A 19,864-nucleotide genomic window follows, 5' to 3' on the forward strand; every position below is an offset into this window, starting at 1 on the left:
ATACTTTTGATTACATTCTACATCAGTATCTTATATTATGAATACTATTTGTGTGTTATAACTCTAAAGAAGTGAAATTTATGCCCATAAGCCACTCATGAAAATATTATCACTTTATGTGGAAGCACATTATTACACATAGAGATGCTTGAGAAATAAACTATTCACTCTTTATAGTTTCATTCTTTTAAAATTTCTACCTATTAAGTTATTTAGTAGATTTAAATCATTACTATGTAGCACTTGATTCTAATTATAAGCCATATGCAGTTTGTCAAGGGAGATCAAAAACAAAGAAAGGAAATTTAATTCAATTTGAAAAACAATAAATTGTAAAGAGTAGGCATTGTTATTAAAATGAAAAGAAAGCAATGTACTGATCAGATGGAAACTAAATAGGTATACTCATTTTTAAAATACCTTCATGTAGATTTTTATTAGAGATTTGGATAAGCAAATACATACTCGTGCTTTTGTTGTAGCTAAGAAAAATATGTAATAAATGTTTCTTTTTCAGAATTGATTGACAAGATTCATTTCCATTCCTTCTTTGTCTCCACCTACCCTGATGTCCCAAAGCCTTTGTTTGGACCCTCTTGTTTATCTATGAAATAACATCTAATAAAATAAGTATTTTTATCCTGTTCCAGGATAGCAATCCTTTTGATGCCACTGCAGGATATCGAAGTCTTACCTATGAAGAAGTAATACAAGAACTGGTGAAACACAAAGAACTACTTAAAAGGAAGGATACCCATATTCGTGAACTTGAGGACTACATTGACAATCTTCTTGTAAGAGTAATGGAAGAAACTCCAAGTATTCTCAGAGTGCCATATGAACCTTCAAGAAAAGCTGGCAAATTTTCTAAGAGCTAATAAATTAGTAAAACTGTATTTCAGACTTTAAAAAATTCTAGTGGAAGACACTGTATAATAGGTTTAAATTTTGTTGTTTTTTTCCTGTTAACTTCTCAGAAATTAGTTTAAATTTAAATAATAGGGATTGCCAAAAACGTGTCATCTTTGAAGTGAGCTAAATAATATGAATCTTTAAAGGAAAAAAGGCTAGTATCTCTAGATTGTGTAACTTTTCCTTGAACATAAATTAGACCTTCTAAGCCCACTTCCCTACTTTCTGATTAATTTATTGATGCAGACATTTACCTTAGTAATAGTCATCTTCCAAAATGCCTATCTGTTGCAGATATTTTACATTATTCAGATTCTGCCTTCTGAAATATGATGTAATTTATTTTTTTCAGAAAGCAGTTCGAGAATATTTCACCACAGAACTACTAATTACATATATCCACAGATAAGCATTTTATATTTATAATTGGTACTTTTTAAAGGCTGAATTCCCATGTCCTTCATTTGAATATCGGAATGTTTTATTTATTGGTGCAAAACAGAAATCAATTATTAGTATTACTGTTTATGCAGAGACTCTTTTGAATCAATTCTAACCATGTGATACTTGGAGAGTGAACTGTAATGTATTGTAACATTCTAAAATCCAATACTGGTATTCATCAAAAGAAATGACCCAAGAGTGTTATACTTATGTGATTATCTTAGAATATTTCAACTTCAGGATGTTAGATATTTGTTGTAATTCATCATTTTTTTATCCTAAAATTTGAGTTTTGTGTGAAAAATATAAATTTGGTAACAGACTAATAAAATATAGGGGTTTTCTTTTTTTTTGTAAAGATATTGCATGCTTTTAAAGATTGTATGAGTTGTTAAAATGTCAAAGAAAGAAGGAAGAATAGAAAAGATACAAATACTTGAAAATTTATAATAATGGGACATGAGATTTTAGAAATGAGCATAAAATTGGCAATGTTATAGGAATATTGACAAAAGCAAAATTCATTTTAAACATTGAGTTTCAGGTTAGGGATTACATTTTAAACCCCAATAAAGACTAGATAAAGGGACTGTGAATTTTTAGTGTACATCTTTACTCAGAGAGTAATATATATTAATATTTCTTGAAGGCTCAATTATTGATATGTTTTTTCTTCTGGTAAATTTTTCATCACTCTAGAAAGCTTAGTAACTTCCATAGGGCATCTTTAGATATGGTAAAATGCATGTGAAATTATTCATTATTTCATATGGAAATTTAATGGTGAAAGAAGAAGCTACTGTTTTGTTTTTAGACCTAGTTCAGTGACCTTAAAAAAATTATTACAGTGATAGGTTAAGAAGGAATCTTTATCTTCTTAATGTTAAGAAGCTAAGATCATTTCATTTTGGAATGTATCTTTCTAAACCCTCTTGTCCCTGTTCTTTAATGGACTTTGTAATTTTTCTGACACAGCTCAATTTCACTAAAATATATATAATAAAATAGATATGATTCTTTAAAAGAGCTTGATTAAGAACTTCTTTTTAAAACACAATATTTAGAATTATCTTTTTGGTCACTTTAATATTTGTGGCCAGAGAATAATGAGTGTACTTATCCAAAGGATCTGGACCCTCCAAAGCTGGACTTAACAGCATTTATGTATTTCTTTTAACAGAGCATCACTTAAAAAAATTCTGAAATAATTTTCCTAAGTTGAATATAGTTAATTTTATAAAATTATGAAAATGAGAAATGGAAAATTGGTTTGCCCATTTCCCCCCATTTGCTGTTTAGTCTTTAGAATCTATGACTATACCTCAAATATCAATATGTGATTTTTTTTTTTAAATTTGAGGTCTTGATGACAAGTAATTTTGAATCTGGTACCAAAGGTTATGATTTTTATCATTGTGATTCACTTAAATTTTTAAAAAAATCAAACATTTCTTAATTTTTTTTAAAAGATCAAAATACAAGGTTGGGGAATGTTCATTTTTGCCACAAAAGTTCTCATATTTTAGTGAACTTTGGCCAAATATGCTTTTGTATAATAAATTAATGTTATTTTTGCCATAGATACCCACATATCTTATGCCATAAGTATGACACAATCAAATTTGCTTTAAAGGAGAGAGTTATTTCCCTGCATCAAGAATCAATAACCTATTCATTTTTATTGCTGTAAGCCACAATGAGTATTATATTAAAATTTGATTTTTATTGCACTATGTTCCACCTGAAACTATTTCAGTTACTGTTTATTATCACTTAATGTGACTTAGAGTCAAATGCTATTTTCATTATAATTACATTATAAATTAGTGTAATTAAAAGGAGAGAAAAAAACTACTCCTCAAATTTTGTTTATAAGTGAACTATCTTTAATCTGTCCTTGGTTGAAATTAGAAACAAAACTCTTCAATTTCTAGAATTGCAAAAAAAGGCAGAAAATAATATCTTAGCATTTTTTGTATGACTTTATAATTATTCAAATTATTAGAGATTTGATTATACATTTTCTTAGATTACTAATTTAGAAATGGTGGTAAAATTAATGAATTTAGTAATAGAAAGTATGAAACTTATAGACACATTTTTTTCATTTTTGCACTGAAACATCTACTCAAGTATTTCATTAATCTTTTAATCATAAAAAACAAGTTACACAATATATCTCAAAACCTTTCATCTGAGAAACTTAGATTGTATAAATTTAAATGTTTCAATTTTATAAAATCACTTCTATGTATGCAAATTTCATTTCAGTATTAATTCTAATTTAGTGATAATAATATCAGAAGTATTTGCCCACAGTTAATTCTTTTAACTTTCATTTTTGGAATAAATACCAGGGTCATATCTTAAGAGTTGTAAATAAAATGATAACTTATTTCCTATTCATGAAGAATGTTTAACATTTAGTTGTTACTTTTTGCTGCTATAGTTTGTACTGAGCTTTGTTTTGTTGCCTCTGTATGCATGAATGTAGCATTATCCATAGATTAGCCATAACTACATCTATTGCTTTTGGCAGGAAATCAAGATCTAGTTGTAATTTTCCTGCTGTGAAAATGTTGCCTTGTTCTTAAAAAGATTTCATAAAACCTAAGCAAAAATAAGCTCATCAGTGAATGACTTGCTTTCTTCACATGTGCTTCCCCTACCCCCAACTTCCTCAAAGTGGGATGCATTTTCTTTGACTAGGAAAATCTTAAAAAGAAACAAGAACTGCTTTCTTTAATATATCTACAATAACTGTTGTATCAGAGGTTTTATTTTCTTCTATAGCTTTTAAGAAAGAGCCTATCTTGAATTTGTAAATCACACTAAAACTTTTTGATGTTCATATACTCATACATCTTGTAGATATGGTAGGTGTAAGTTGTGTGTGTTAAAATGAACTTTAAAAGCATGTTGATTCACTTACTCTCTTTGAAGTAAGAGGTGAAGGATTATGGCATTGCTAGTTCATGATACTAGATTTAAAGGTCTGTCAGCACTTCCATTGTAAAGTCCATTTTAATGGATTTATAACTTTAATAATCCAGATGTAATCATTGGAAGTCTTTAATATGCAATAGATAGCACCTTAACTAATCTACATATGAAGGGTTTTCAGATGCATTTATTAAGAAATGTAGAAGCTCTTCAAGCATTAAACTAGAGTTGACATCATTTATTTCATTTATTTTCTATGTCAAAGAATCTACTCTTATGTGGAATTGAAATCTGTTACAAATAATACATTTGGGCTTATTCATGTTAGAAGCTTCCAGATGTTTTGTATTTTGAAGTATGAAAAATTGCTGCAGATACTAGAATGTGTATATTTCGCAGGTATGCAAAAGATATAAACATTATTTATAACAGAAGAGTACATACTTGTCTTACTAAAAATACTGTAGTAACTTGTACACATTTTTGAAGGTGCAAAACTCACAAGTATATTTAAATATTGTATAATGTGACACCAAATTTATGTAATCTGATGCATGAAGAATCAGACTTTTATATCACACTCAGTAGGTATTGATTTATTATAGCTGATTAAAGTATGTAATCTTAATATAATTGTCTATAATTTTATTTAATTGCCTGTTTAAAATATTAATAAATTTCCAAAGTACACCACAATAGTTTTCTTTTAGTTTAATATTTACATTAGCATGTGACTTACACATTGTTTGTTTAGAGTGTTTTAATTTACTGTATTCTGTAAGAATGAGTATAAATAAGTATGAAAGCATTTGAGAGAATAGTAATAAATCACCAACATATCTTCTATGCATTTGGTACCTTTAGACACTATTGTTTGAATAGAACATCATATTTTTCATCTTTAGTATGGAAGTACAGATTAAATAGTAATTACATATGTTATTCAAGCATGTTAATCAAAATTAAATTAACACAACCTTAAAATACTGTATTTTGCACATTTCATATATTTAGAGAAGTGGAAAACTTTAGAGACCATTGAGTCCAACTTTCTGGAAAAACAGTAAAAACTGAGGCTGAGAAAGATTAAGTGGCTTGCCATGACATATACTTAATAAGCGTCTAAGATAGCTTTTGAACTTAGTTTTCTTAACTCCAAACCCAGCACTCTGTCCATTGTCCTGCTACCAGTGATTTCTAACTTAAAAAAAATTAGGGTGCAAATAAATGTACTTTAAATAACTGAATTGAGAGGACCTGAAAATTTGTCAATTATAATACCTTACAATTTATATAGGAGTTGAAGTTAAGTATTCCAAAGTATATGGGACATTAAAGTACTCAAATCTTGAAGAAAAATTTATCTAGTTTTCATTGGCTCCATAAAAAAGTAATAAAGAAGAACACTACCAAATAAGTTTTTGAACTTCAGAGAAAACAAACATAATAATTATAGATTATTCAGTGGAAAATTGTGTAGAAAGAGATACTATAGAATCATAACTCCTCTCTGCACTTCATTCTGGGACTATTGGAATAGCTGGGTCTCTGCCTCTAGCTTCTCCTTATGCTAGTCTTTTATTCATTTGGTTTTTAAATTCATCTTTCCAAGGTGTACATCTGACCAGGTCATCCTCCCATTCAGTGGCCCTCTGTCATTTCCAGGATCACATGTAAAGCCCTTCATAACCTCATCCCCTCCTATTTCTCAAGTGTTCTTATACCTGTATTATTGCTGTTGGGCCATTAATCTTAAATATGCTTTGAAGCAAACTTTGTGGTCATTGAATTTATAAACCTTTTCCTCAAATAGATTACTACCAATTTGAGTGTATAAGATTCATTTTCCTTGAGTATTCTCCTAGTTGTTTCCCTGCCTTTTCACTGTCTCTCACAGTCTATTATGGAGCTGATCCACTGGCTTTTCTGACTTAAATTAAACACTTATTTAGCATTTATTTTCTTGACTGAGGCCACTAAATGGAGAGTGTGCCAACTCCAAAGTTAGTAAGATTCATCTTCCTGAGTTCAAATCCAATTCTGGACACTAGCTATGACCCTTAAATGAGCTGGAGAGAGGACTGAATAACCACGGTGTTAGGTACTGGAGACATTACTTAAGTGATGTCTTGAGGCAGTATAGAATAACGTAATTCTCACTTCAGACACTTAACTTTTTTCCATGTCTTCAAAATGGTGATCATAATACTTATACTACCTACTTCACAGAATTATTGTTAGGGAACGTCACTGCAAAAATTTTAATGGGAAATAGTCCTTTTATTAAAGACAAATTTTAATGGACCTGTGCCTTTTCATTCTATACATTATTTTTTTTTTATGTTTTTGCAAGGCAGATGGGGTTAAGTGGGTTGCCCAAGGCCACATAGCTAGGTAATTATTAAGTGTCTGAGACCGGATTTGAACCCAAGTACTCCTGACTCCAAGGCCGGTGCTTTATCCACTACACCACCTAGCCGTCCCATTCTATGCATTTTTTTAACCATGATTTTCCATAGACCTTTCATAGGGCATCTATCCAATAATGTGATAGTTTTGCCTTATTTTTTATTTTTTAACTAAAGATTTTATTTTGTTAATTTTTAATATATATTTTATTTGTTTTCAATTACATACAATGGTATCTTCTACTAATAATTTTTTTTGTGAGATTTTGAGTTTGGCAGTTTTCTCCCCCCCCCCCCCAACAGAATGCAATCTGATAGAGGCTTTACATTTGTATCCATGATAAGCATAGATGGAAACTGAATGTGTTGTGAGAAGAATCAGATCCAAAAGGGCTTTCCGTGATTCTTTTACTATGTCTCGAATGCCAGTTCAACATTTGGAAGGTCCATTTGTTATCTCTTAACATGTGACCTGTCCACCTCCTTTTTTGGCTGTGTATTTCATAGATAAATTTTATGCCTTTTTTTTGAGTCATTATTAGTCTTATATTGTTTCTTTTTTTAAAGACCATCATCTGTCTCTCTTCATTGCCATTTGAATCCCAGCAGCTGAATTTTTCTTTGGAATTCATTATCTTGTCTTTTCCTTATTTTCTCCTTATTAAGCTCCTTCACTTTTTTCCTAGTCTTTCTTTGAAGCAAAAAAGTTTGCTTGACAAAAGAAGACTAGAGAAGAGTGAAAGAGTTCAACTGAAGAAGAAATTTGTGGAAGAGGCCAGAGATTGAATTTGGATTGGAGAAATTTTGAGGAATATAGATGAGTGACTGGACCTAAAGGAGGAGAAAGGACATTGAGAAGGAATGGAGAAAAAAATGACTTGGGAAGGTAGCTGGTAAGCAAAGTAACACATTCATTGTGCTTGAAAGTAATTCATTTTAGAGTATAGTTGCAGGGTTTTGTTTTTGACAAGGCTAACATGTCAGCTTTTCTTCATCCTAGAAAAGATGAAGGGTTTTGGAAAATACCTCTATACTCCAGATGACTGTAGAATAAGTTCCTTTAATAAAAGGAAATGGGAATGATTTTCCTGTGTGAAAAATAAGTGAGATGATCTGAAATGGCAAAAGGGAAATTCGACCTGTCAAAAGGAAAGAAGGAACACTGAATACTTGGAACCAAAATTAATAAATAAAATAAACTTGAAGTTCTTTTCTGAAGAGAAGGGAATCAGCTCCTTTAAAGAAAAAGTGGCTATTTTGTCCTCTTCAGAAAGATAAAAATAGGTCTACAGATCCTGTCAGGTAAGAGGTCATCCAGTAGGATTCAGCCAAAAAAAGGAGTAATGTTTGGAACTTGATAGAAATACTGAGGTAGCTGTCAAGCTAATAGTAATAAAGAGGATTTTTTTTGCTTTCCTGAGGCATAGATTTGAGACAGAACCTGTCAAAAATAAATACAATAGACTTCTGTTGATGTGGGTTTGTACGATGCTGACTAAATGACTCTAGAAAGCATTGCCACAGATTATATTCTTCAAGAAACTAAAGACTAGGGCAAAGATAGTATTTTCATCCATGGTTCATATTGAAGGAAGAAACAGCTTTAGAATCATAGGTTTAGAAAGCAAACAGCCAGTTAAGATAATTAAGAATGGGGTTTGGGATATCTAGATCATAATGTAAAATATAGAAATTTTAGATTTCTCCCTGGGTATAAAGCATTCCTAACACAGAAGCTGGTATGATGTGATTTACTTGGACTTTTAGAAATCTAATTAAAAGGTCTTTAAGCTAGGGATTTTAGTGAGTAGTGCTACATAGGAGGAAGAATAGCTTTTGAGACCTTCAAAAGCTCACAGGAGACAAAATTCAAGAAAGGAGCTAATAGTGAAACCCTTGGCTTTGAATATATATACTTTTATGCATACACATTACAAGTAAGATGCAAACGGTTATAAAACAATGAAGCAAATTTGGTCACTGAAGGATCACTGACATTTGGTAAAATAAGACTCATAAAATATTAAGTATATACTTATTTAAAGAAATATCACTCAGGTGAGGAAATATAGAGATCAGATTGGGGAAATAATATAGTGGAGAACATTTAGGTGAAACTTGATAAAAAGTAGAATAAAATGATTTTGTCATCTGGGTATACTGTAGGACATAGGTGAAGTTTACAAAAGGAAAAATTACAATATGAATTCATTTTTACCAAAGGTAAAAGGGGGCAGTAGTTGTGGTAGGATCAGACAGGAAGTGGTCATTCCTTACAGAGTTTTGACTAGGAGTAAAGCCAGGAATTAAGCAATTATCCAAGATTTCTGGTGACTAATTTTCTAAGAGTTCAGGGGAAGGATTGGTAGGATCTTGTGAATGACTTTCTTAAGGATCAGAAGCAGGAATGAAATTTTGAAGACAAATATATTCTTCTGCCCACTTAGATTTTTTTCAAGATTGGTATTTTTCTTCTTAATAATATTTTTTTCCAATTACTTGTAAGGATAGTTTTCAATGTTTATTTTTGTAAAACCTTTTAACCCTACCTCTAAGATAGAAAGTAATCTGATATGTTATATATGCACAATCCTGTAAAACATTTTCATATTATTCATATTGGGAAAAAATGAATCAAAACAAAAGGGAAATAACCAGAGAAAGAAAAAGAAAGTGAAAATAGAATGTTTTGATCTGCATTCAGGCTCCATATATTTTTCTCAGAATGTGGATGGTATCTAAAGGACCATGACAGGTCCTTTAGAAATGTCTTTAGTCACTGTATTGTTGAGAAGAGCTAAGTCTATCTTAGTTCATCATCACATAATTTTTCTTTCACTGTGTACAATATTTTAGTTCTGCTCACTTCATTCAGCATCACTTCATGTAAGTTTTTCCAGGTTTTTGTTAAATCTGCCGGTTTATTAATTCTTATAGCATAATTCTATTACATTCATACACAAGTTATTCAACCATTCCTCAATTGATGGGCATCTTCTTAATTTCTAAATCTTTGTCCCCACAAAAAGAGTTGCTATAAATATTTTTGTACACATAGTACTTTTCACCTTTTTTTATGATCTTTTGGGCTATAAGATCTAGTAGTGATGTTGCTGGATCAAAGAGTATGCACAGTTTGATCGCCTTTGAGCATAGTCCTAAATTGCTTAAAAGACATATTGTGGGTAGCTCGGTGGCACAGTGGATAGAGCACTGGCCCTGGAATCAGGAGTACCTGAGTTCAAATCCAGCCTCAGACACTTAATAATTACCTAGCTATGTGGCCTTGGGCAAGCCACTTAACCCCATTTGCCTTGCAAAAACCTTAAAAAAAAGACACTGAAGCAAGAGAACACAAAAGATGAATACAAATATGGGGCACAGTACTATGTGGCTAGTGTCTAGACTTCTAAAGTTGAGAACGATCTGAAGCTGGTGAAAAGGATTAAAGGATCCACTGTCCTAGGCAGATTTAACAATGCTTTAGATGGGGTTTTTTTCCCCCTGCAAAGGAGAATAATATCCTAGGTAGGGAGGGAGATAAGAGTAATTAGTTACCCTTCCAGGACCCAGATGAACCAAGGTGTGATGACCGAGTCACTCTGGAATCATGGCAAAATCATTGTGAATAGTAGAGATCCTGCATTATTGGAAAGTAAAGGGGCAGATATTTCCATATTTTAAAAGTGGGGGCAGAAGAGATGGAATTTGCAAACTCTTAAATCCATGAGATTGATTCCAAATCCTGACGAAAATATAAAGCAGGTTTTTAAAGAGTTGGTTAGTAAATGAAAAGAGCTGTAATCAGCCAAACAACATGGTTTCATCAAAAATAACATTATTTCATTTTTTAATACGGTTATCACATTGGCCATCAGGGACTGTTGGAAATGAACATATATTTTATTTAGTGCAGCATTTGATAAAGCCTTTGTGTTTGAAGGTAGTATGATTTAATGTGATACATTTAGAATATAGGCTTCCTGAGGATAAGGAACGCTTATTTTTATAGCCCCCCAATACCACATGAAAAGCCCAGACATTTAATCAGTGTTTATTGAATGAATAGTAAATTATTCACTTGCTGGAGTGTTCCATGGGTCTGTGCTAAGCTATGTACTGTGAATTTATTAAGCATCTCTTCATGGTTCTCGGAGGCTGGGGATTAAAAGAGAAAACAAAAACAATGACTGTCCTCAAGGATTTTACCCTGTGTAGGAGGAAACTGCATTTTCACATGTGAAGAGACTGTCCAGAGTAGGGGAATGCTAGACAGAGATCAGAGGACCTAATTAACTCTACCTTTTACTGCTTATGTGACCTTGGACAAATCATTCTCTGGGTCTCAATTTCTTCATATGTAAAAACAAGGATATTGGACTAGATGGTCTGTATGATCCCTTCTAGCTTTAAATATGGTACTATTATGTTAAATACATTTTTTTAAAAAAGATGTGCAAAGTAAAAAAGTAATTTTGATGGAGAGCACTAGCTTTGGGGGGAAAGAGGGATAAGGAAAGCCCAATATAAGATGGGGTGATCTTTGGAAGTAATCTGGTATTCTATGAGATGTAGTAAGGAGGGGTTTTCCCAAATAACATTGGGTCCTTTAGGAAAATCACTTTAGAATTTATGTGGAAAATGGATTGGAGATAGGGAAAACTTAACAATTAGACAATTAATTGTGTTAATCCAGATGAGAGGTAATGAAGTCCCCATGTGAGGTAGAGAATGAATAGAGAAGGGGACAAATATGAAAGGTATGGTGGTTGACAACTGATTGGCTATGGGGAGACGAGCGTTGAGCAGGAGATGTGGTAGAATTTTCATTTATGGAAACGACTCTTGCAATGCCTTTACTTCCCTGTCTCAAGCCCTTTCTTACTTCAGTCCTTTCATTCAGCTGTCAAAGTTTAGATGCGACCATGTAATCTTACTATTTAGTAAATCCCAGGGATTCCCTATTTTTTGAGGATCGCATATAAAATGTTCTGTTTAGCTTTTAAATTTCCTCATAAATGAACTCTACATACAATGTGTTTCCCCCCCTCACTTCATAACCACAATGCCAGTATGATTATTCATCTGATTCTTAAGCGGTATAGCAACTCACTGACCTTTGAATATTTTTCTCATTAAAAATATTAAGAATTAAATTAGTATTGATAAAGTTTAAGATCTATGTGATCCTTAGTACCTTCTAGCCCCCCTGTTCTGCTTCTTTGCAACCATTACTTTTTTAAATTTAAATATTTAATTTATTTTTCCAGCTACATGCAATGATAATTTCAACAATCATTTTTTTGCAATGTTTTGAGTTTTACATTTTTCTCCCTCCTTCCTTTCCCTCCTCCTGGCAGGTTATACATGTATAACCATTGTTAAACATAGATCATATTAATCATGTTGTAAAAGAAGAGTCAAATTCAAGTAGAAGAAAAACATTAGAGAAAAGAAAATGACATATAAGATAACTTTTAAAATTGAAGGTAGTAAGCTTTGGTCCACATTTAAATTTCAGTTCCCTCTTGGATATGGATGGTATTTTCTTTCATAAGACTTAAAGAATTGGCCATCATAGTTGATCATCACCCAGTGTTGCTATTAGTCTGTATAATGTTCTTTTGGTTCTGCTCACTTCACTCCACATCAGTTTACACTGCAACCTTTATTACTGGAACTAAAGGGACTATCCAAGACTGACAACCATTTTGTATTTTTATTTGCTCAAGCAGTTGTAACCAAAGAATGTAGCATGTGCTGGCCCACCTTTCTGTGATGAGCATCTTTTATACTTGTATAAGAGTATATACTTTTGTACATCTGAGGTTATATAGCTGGGAGCATATATGAAACCTATTTAGCTTAGTAGATTAAAGTACAGTTTAAAATAATAGCCATAGTTTTGGGCAAGATAATTCTTGAAATAAGACAGACTATCCAGCTCCTATATGCCAACAAAACCCTACAATTTACCTCAAACCAAATAAAGATCAAGAAATTCAATAAGAATCAACAAGTGACTTCTGTATTAGAATTGAAATTAATCACTGCCAAAATCTTAACTTACAGTAAGAAAGAGGGCTAGCAAGAAAATCAGCATCTACACAGATTTATTTCCCAGGATGACCGATAATAGTTATTGGTTGAGCACATCTGTCCAGAGGCGAAAAATCACCATGATGGGGATATTAGAAGCCTTGGAGACAACAGTGAGTAGGGATCAACATAACAACTGGGACACCTCAGTGTATGAACTCTTGAGGTCCCTGAGATTTTATCTTGACATACCAGATAGACCAGTGCAGTGATCTGAACCTCAAAAATCACTACATTTTAATCCAGGGAGAAGGTTCTCAAAGAAACTGAGGGGTTGCAGAGCAAGACCATGAAGGACCAACTACTCAGCCCATATCCAAAAATGGAATAGAGGATGGAACTGAAGTACAAAGTTTCAATTCAGGAAATAAAGCTTAAGAAATGAGCAAATGCAAGAAAATGTTAAGCAGTATTTAATTTTAATACTTATTCTTTAATATTTTAAAATTATTGTATCTCTAGAGATGCCCCTAAAGAAGAGAATAACTTCATTAACAATATAGAGATAATTGAAAAAGATGGATTTTTTTCACAGTGACTACACAAACAGATATGAGGCAAAAGATTAAAAATTGTGAAGGGAAAAAAAAACTAGAATCCACTAATTAGAAGTAAATGGTTCCAAGAGAGCAAAAATCATTAGAACAAAATCAAAATAGAAGAGAAAAACGTGTCAAAGTGAGATAAAATTAAAGTCAATGGGTATCTGAAAATTATGATAAAAGATAATTGGGCACTTTAAAAAATCATAAATGAGAACTTGATCTATTAGAATCAAGACAACATAGTAAGGATTAAAAAGAATCCTGAAAGGAACTCCAAAAGGAAATGTGCCAGCAATGTCAATAAAAATGCAATATTCCTTTTTCAAAGAATTAATACTGCAAAACATCCAGACAGTAGTTCAGGTACCAAGGAACTACATTCAAGATCACACAAGATCCAGAAATTTCTCCTGAAAAACCAGAGGAGATTTTGGTATAGAATACTCTCAAAGGCATCCAGGCTTACTATCAAGAATAATTTAGCAAATATCTAAGTAAAATCTTATGGGATGAGGCTTAAAGATTAGAGAACTTGAAAGCATTTTTGATGGAAAGAACAGAGTTAAGTGGGAATTTTGAAATGAAAAAATACAAGAGTCAAAAGAAATCTAGAAAGTTAAATTTCTTTGAGCAATTGGAAGGAGTGCTAAAATAATGATATTGTAATATTAAAATTATTTTTTGGGTAGGTGCTGGGAAGAGAAGGAATAAACATCCCTGTAGAAGCTGAGGATCTTCAAAGGGCATTGAGGGAGTTAAATAAGAAAAATAGAGGTCCTGGAAGGTTCAGTGGTTCTGTTCTGGGGCTTTTGAGAGGAGAAAGAAAGAAAGAAAAAAGAGGGTAAAAGGAATATAATATAGAGAAAGGAGCAAGGAATTGATAGCTGATATATCTCATTGAAGTTCATGAGAACAATATAAAAACAAAAAGAGCGGAGGTGAATCTCACTTATCTGCAATGGAAAAAGGAAGATTGAACATATACATATAAACATACAGTTTAATTTGATATGTAAATATTAGTAGGGAAATAAACGGAGATGGTGAGTGAAGAGAGAGTTATGAGAGAGTAACTTCCTAATCCTGAAGTAGATTTAAAGCAGGAAGGAGGGAGAGAAGCTTAAAATAAAAATTTAAGGGAATATCATAGATTGTCTCTGGAAATTGGAATAATTGGAAAATGACTGACTAAATTGTGGCATGTGAATGTAATGGAGTATTATTTCACCATGAAGAAAGGATAAAAGAATTTCAGAGAATCTACAGAATAAACTACAGAATAAATCTACAGAATAAAGTGAGCAGAATCAGGATCAATGGAATGACCAGGATCAATGGAATGACCCGGATCAATGGAATGACCAGCCTTGTCTCCAGAGCAGCTATGATGCCTATGTTGAAACTTGTCTACATTTTGACAAATAACAGACATGATGCAAAAGAAGACATACATTTTTAAACAAGGGCACTATAAGGATTTCCTTTGCATGGCTAGGACTTTGTATGTCTTTTTCTTCCTTGGTTTTAGTGAGGGGAGAGGGTGTCTGGGGGGAGATGATTAGCAATCATGATGCCCACCCCCCAAAAAAAGAAACATTGAAAAATTTTTTAATGCACAGAACCCCCCCCCAAAAAAGTTGAGGAGTTACAAATAGGTAGGGGAGTTTTGAAAGTAGCATTTAGAATGTTTTAGGTACTTTTTTAAAAAGCAAATTGTATAAAATGGGGATTAATAATTTCACATGCTATCCCTTTTTTGCACAGTTCCCAGCACATAATAAATGTTTAATAAATACTTGTTTATTTGTCTTGATTTTTTATGATATTCATGAGTGAAAATACTATATTTGATGTTTAAGTTCAGGTTAAAAAAATTCAAGCTATTAAGTATCACTTGTCCAATCCTAAAATTTATTAAAGGTTTTAATTACTTATGAGGATAAAATAGTCATTTTCTCTTTAGAATGGCTGCCACATCTATAGTAATAATAATAATACTACTATGATTGATTGTTGTCCTTTGTTCTTGAAGAGGACCAAAATGACATCACTATGTTGAGGTCAAGGTACAGTATATCCAGCTGTGGCTGATGAGACCAATGCAAGCTCAGAAAGCTCTACTATAAGTAGGGAACAGAAAGTCCGTTTGAACATTTGGAATGGAGATGTTTCTAAATTGGTACATCTTATGTTTCTTTTGATCTACTGTAATTCTGCTGTGCTCATAAAGCACATCACCTTTGACATGGGCATGCCATGTTGGTGGCAGTAACTTCCAGGTCTCACAATCAATTCCAAAGTCTTTCAGAGATACCTTGAGATTCTTTTGAGGGGAGAAAGAAAAAAGAGGGTAAAAGGAATATATTATATAGAAAGGAGCAAGGGAGTGATTGTTGATAATTCTCATTGAAGTTCCTGAGAACAATATATAAACAAAAGAAGGAGTAGAGATGAATCTCACTTATCTGCAGTGGAAAAAGGAAGATTGAATATACACATGCAAACATACAGTTTGATATGTAAATATTAGCAGGGAACCACTTCTGATCTGTGTGGTATATAATATATAATAATACTTTTTGGTAAGGTCTTTATGATTTAAATATATATGTACATATATATGATTTATGCATATACATATATGATTTAACTTTGAAAGGTGTTTGCAAGATTTAGAGGCATGGAATATTTACATGGAATTTACATGGAATATTTTTGTATTTTGCAATAAATAATATTTAAATATCAATTAAATACATTTTAACTATATGTTTCTAAAGTAAAGTAATCATAATTGTTATAATTTTGAAATTGCTATCAAATTTTTGTTCTCCCAGAAAGAAGGAATGGCAAATTGTTGTTCTCTATCATCTTCTGAATTTTAGTTTTTCTGAAATCTCTCATCATTTGTCTAGTATAAATGAATAATTCACAATTATTAACTAAGAGATCAGAACTCTAGATATTCTATTCTGATAAAAATAGCATAATATTTATAATGTACTTAGAATAGTAAGTATTTAATAAATGATTATTTTCTTCTTCACTTCCCTTGAAAAACTATTCCTAAACTTTACTGATTTCTTTAACATAGAAAAAATTTCATTTATAATCTGAATTCTTAGACCTTGACTTATATATATATGCTTGATTCATATCCTATACATAGAAAATCTAAATGTTTTTCAGTGTCTTCTTATGATTTGGAGTTGATTTTGCATTTGGAAAGATGGTGTGGCATAAAGAATAATTAAGAGCTAGATTTAGACTCAGATTTCAAATTCCATTATGAATATTTACTAACTGGATCTTCCTAAATAAATACACCAAGAACAACAGTGATAAAAGTCAAAGAGAATCCAAATTCAGTCTAAGTTTATTAATATTTCCACAAAAGAATGGTATACTCCATGATAGCTAAGGCTGTGGGGGTTTGACTCCTCCCTTTTTATGATAAAGAACAGTGTCTATTAACTTAAGCCCCCTTTATTGCTATTCTGGGCAATTTCCCTTTCACTCCAAGATATTGAGAAGTTGGGTGACTGTTACTAATGTCTCCTTTTGACTGGAATGAATAAAAAGAATTTAAAAGAAGCAGCAAAAGCCTAATGTTTTTAGTGTGGGAATTATATCTTAAATAGGAGATACCTTTTGTACTGGAGAAGTATGGAAGGGAAATAAATTATGTGAGGGTAGAAAACAGAAGTTAAAGCCAGACTTGAACAGAAGGAAACCATAGGCATGTTAAAAAGAAGTTTGGGGAAATAACTACGGATTTAGAAGTCCAGCAGAAACAGAGAAATTGATGTATCAGTTTCAAATAATATTACTCTTTATGCTTTCCTTTCTTACTTGAAGAACTCCATTGAAGATGGATACTACTACTTGTAGTGTTGGAATATTGATGTAGCCAGCTGCATGGTATTTATACAAGTTGCTTCTGATTCTCTTTTGATCTTGGTTATATCTTTTGGGGATGAACACTTCTATTTTGTTTGACTTATAAACTTAGAAGACTAAGTAATACCAATAATAGGTCTAAAGAAATAGCTTAACAAAGGTGATAGCAGAACTCAGTTGAAAAGACCTTATTGTATTTCTTCTCTTGATAATATCATCAAAACTATTTGGTATAGGTTAAAAGAATAAAAAATAAATGTAACAGATTTGGTACCCACAAGATCCATAGTAGCATAGTATTCAGCAAGCCTAAAGACTGCAAATATTGGGTTCAGAACTCACTATTCAATTAAAATTACTGGTAAAATTGGAGAGTAATGTCAGAAAAATAGATTTACAACAGTAACTCATACCACACACCACATTGGATACATAACCATAAAAGATCACATTTCTCTAAAAACAGAAAAGAAAGGGTATTTTTATGGATAGAGGAAGTGTTCTTGCCTAAATAAGAGACAGCATAAGTGAGAAAACAGATAATTTTCATTCCATAAAATTTAAAAGTGTTTAAAATAAACAAAATCAACACAATTAAAATGAGAATTGATATATATATATATATATATAATAAGACAATAAATTGTGACAAGTTTCACTGATTAAATCCTTATATCCAAGATATATAGAAATTGATCATGCACACACATATATTCATACATATCCATACCACAAAAACCTGAGATGATTATACAGTCATGTTGGCTACTGTCTTGGAGTGGCTTAGAGGTTGAGGAGAAGATTTTACTTAAGACAGTAAGGTCTTACAAATACTTGTATTGGTAGATGACACTGTGATGCTTACCTGACAGAGCCTCTTAAAAGAGATTCCTTATCAATCAAGAGTTTAATCTAATAGCCACCTAGGAAAAAAACAAGTGTTTATAGAAAACCTATTGTCCAGACTGTATTTTTCAGTTGAATTGACCATCCTATGGAACTTGTCTATTTAAAAAGATATCAAATTTGATATCAGTAACTACTATATACCTATATTTAGATAATTTTTAACAACTTAAAAATTAATGCTGAATTCTTTGTATCTTTTTTAAAAATAAATTTTGAATTACCTTTTGTTTTTATATACATTTTCCAATGTATCTTTTCTGACCCTTTCCCAGAGGGCCACCCTTTATATACAATGAATAAAAAAGAACAAGAAAAATTAATTAAATCTATGGAAAAAAAATCTGATATTATATGCAGTATGCCAACCCTCCAAACACATAGCCCTCCTCCTCAGCAAAGAAACTATGGATTTGGTACTTGGAAGCAACTAGGTGACATAGAGGTCTTGGAGACAGAAACACCTGAGTTTGATTCTAGCCTCAGTTACTTAACAGTTGAGCTCAGTTTCCTAATCTGCAAACTTGGAGATAGATAATAGTGGTACCTATTTCATAGGGTTATTGTGAGAATCAAGTGAGGTAATGAATATAAAGCACTTTGTGGGTCTTAAAGAGATATACAAATATTAACTATTATTATCTTTTCTCTGGAGCTGGGCTTGTGTCATTATAATTTTGCAGCATTCAGTTCTGTTGTTCTTTCCATTTACATTCTATTCATTGTGTTTTTCCCCTGGTACTATTCACTTCATTTTATATTGGTTCATATAAATGTTTACAAGACTTTTCTGGATTAATCTTATGTATCTTTTCCTATAAACAATAATATCCCATTATATAATGCACTACAGTTTGTTTTTAACCATTGGCTAATCTATTCATATCCAATTTGTTTCCAGTTTGTTTCTACTGCAAAAAAAGTACTGCTATAAATATTTTTGCTTTTAGAAGTCATTATTTTTGACAGTGATCTTGGTACAGCAGAGGAATTTCTGAGTCAAAGGATAAAAATTCCATCTTTTAAATAATATTCTTCCAGTGGCAGCAAAGTGACCTAGTATTTAGAATACCAGCCCTGGGATCAGAAAGACATCTTCCTTCCTGAGTTCATTCTGGCTCCAGACACTTAGTGTCTATGATTTGTGACTTTGAGCGAGTCATTTAACCTTAAAGCACTTCATCATTTCACCATTTGCCTCAGTTTTCTCAACTGTAAATTGGACCTAATAATAACACCAACCTCCTAGGGTTTTTTGTGAGAACAAGTAAGATCATATTTGCAAAGTGTTTTCTTAGCATAATGCCTGGCCCATTAATAAAGACATTTTTCTTCTTTCCTCTGTCCCTTTGTCCTTCCTTCCCTCCTTTCCATCTTTTGCTTCTCTCTTCCTTCTAGTGATGTTTGGGTGGAAGTCATGGAACATCATTATCTCTGAAGAATTGAAATTGAAAAGTACTGAAAAGACAATGGAGAAGAAAATGGTAGGTTGGCTACCACAGGTTTTCAATGGTTGGTGGTTGTCCTTCATTCTCGAAGTAGACTAAAATGACATCACTATGTTAGTATCACTTCCATATGCTTGCTTTGTATTTCTCCATAAAATAGTCTTTTTGGCAAACACACATTTGGCAAACAACATGGCAAGCCCAAGGGATTTGCACTCTTTGCAGTAGAGTTTGAATGTTCAGCTCAATAAAGGTGTTC

The 19,864-nt window shown here is 32.0% G+C and overlaps 1 protein-coding gene across 3 annotated transcripts in view; it reads left to right on the forward strand.

Moving 5' to 3' along the window:
• Positions 1 to 19,574, forward strand: part of RAB11FIP2 (RAB11 family interacting protein 2) — an 88,716-nt gene extending 69,142 nt beyond the window's left edge. For 2 of the 3 annotated variants that reach the window (XM_074233556.1, XM_074233558.1), the window contains one exon: positions 651 to 5,010. In XM_074233556.1, the coding sequence (XP_074089657.1) occupies positions 651 to 878 (228 nt within the window). In that variant the 3' untranslated portion in view covers positions 879 to 5,010. Of the gene's footprint in view, positions 1 to 650; positions 5,011 to 19,555 lie in introns of those variants that run through there. The other variant, XM_074233557.1, reaches the window with a different exon arrangement.
• Positions 19,575 to 19,864: the final 290 nt, after the last annotated feature.

This window comes from Macrotis lagotis, chromosome 4, assembly GCF_037893015.1.
Source record: "Macrotis lagotis isolate mMagLag1 chromosome 4, bilby.v1.9.chrom.fasta, whole genome shotgun sequence".
Classification (NCBI taxonomy): Eukaryota; Metazoa; Chordata; class Mammalia; order Peramelemorphia; family Peramelidae; genus Macrotis; species Macrotis lagotis.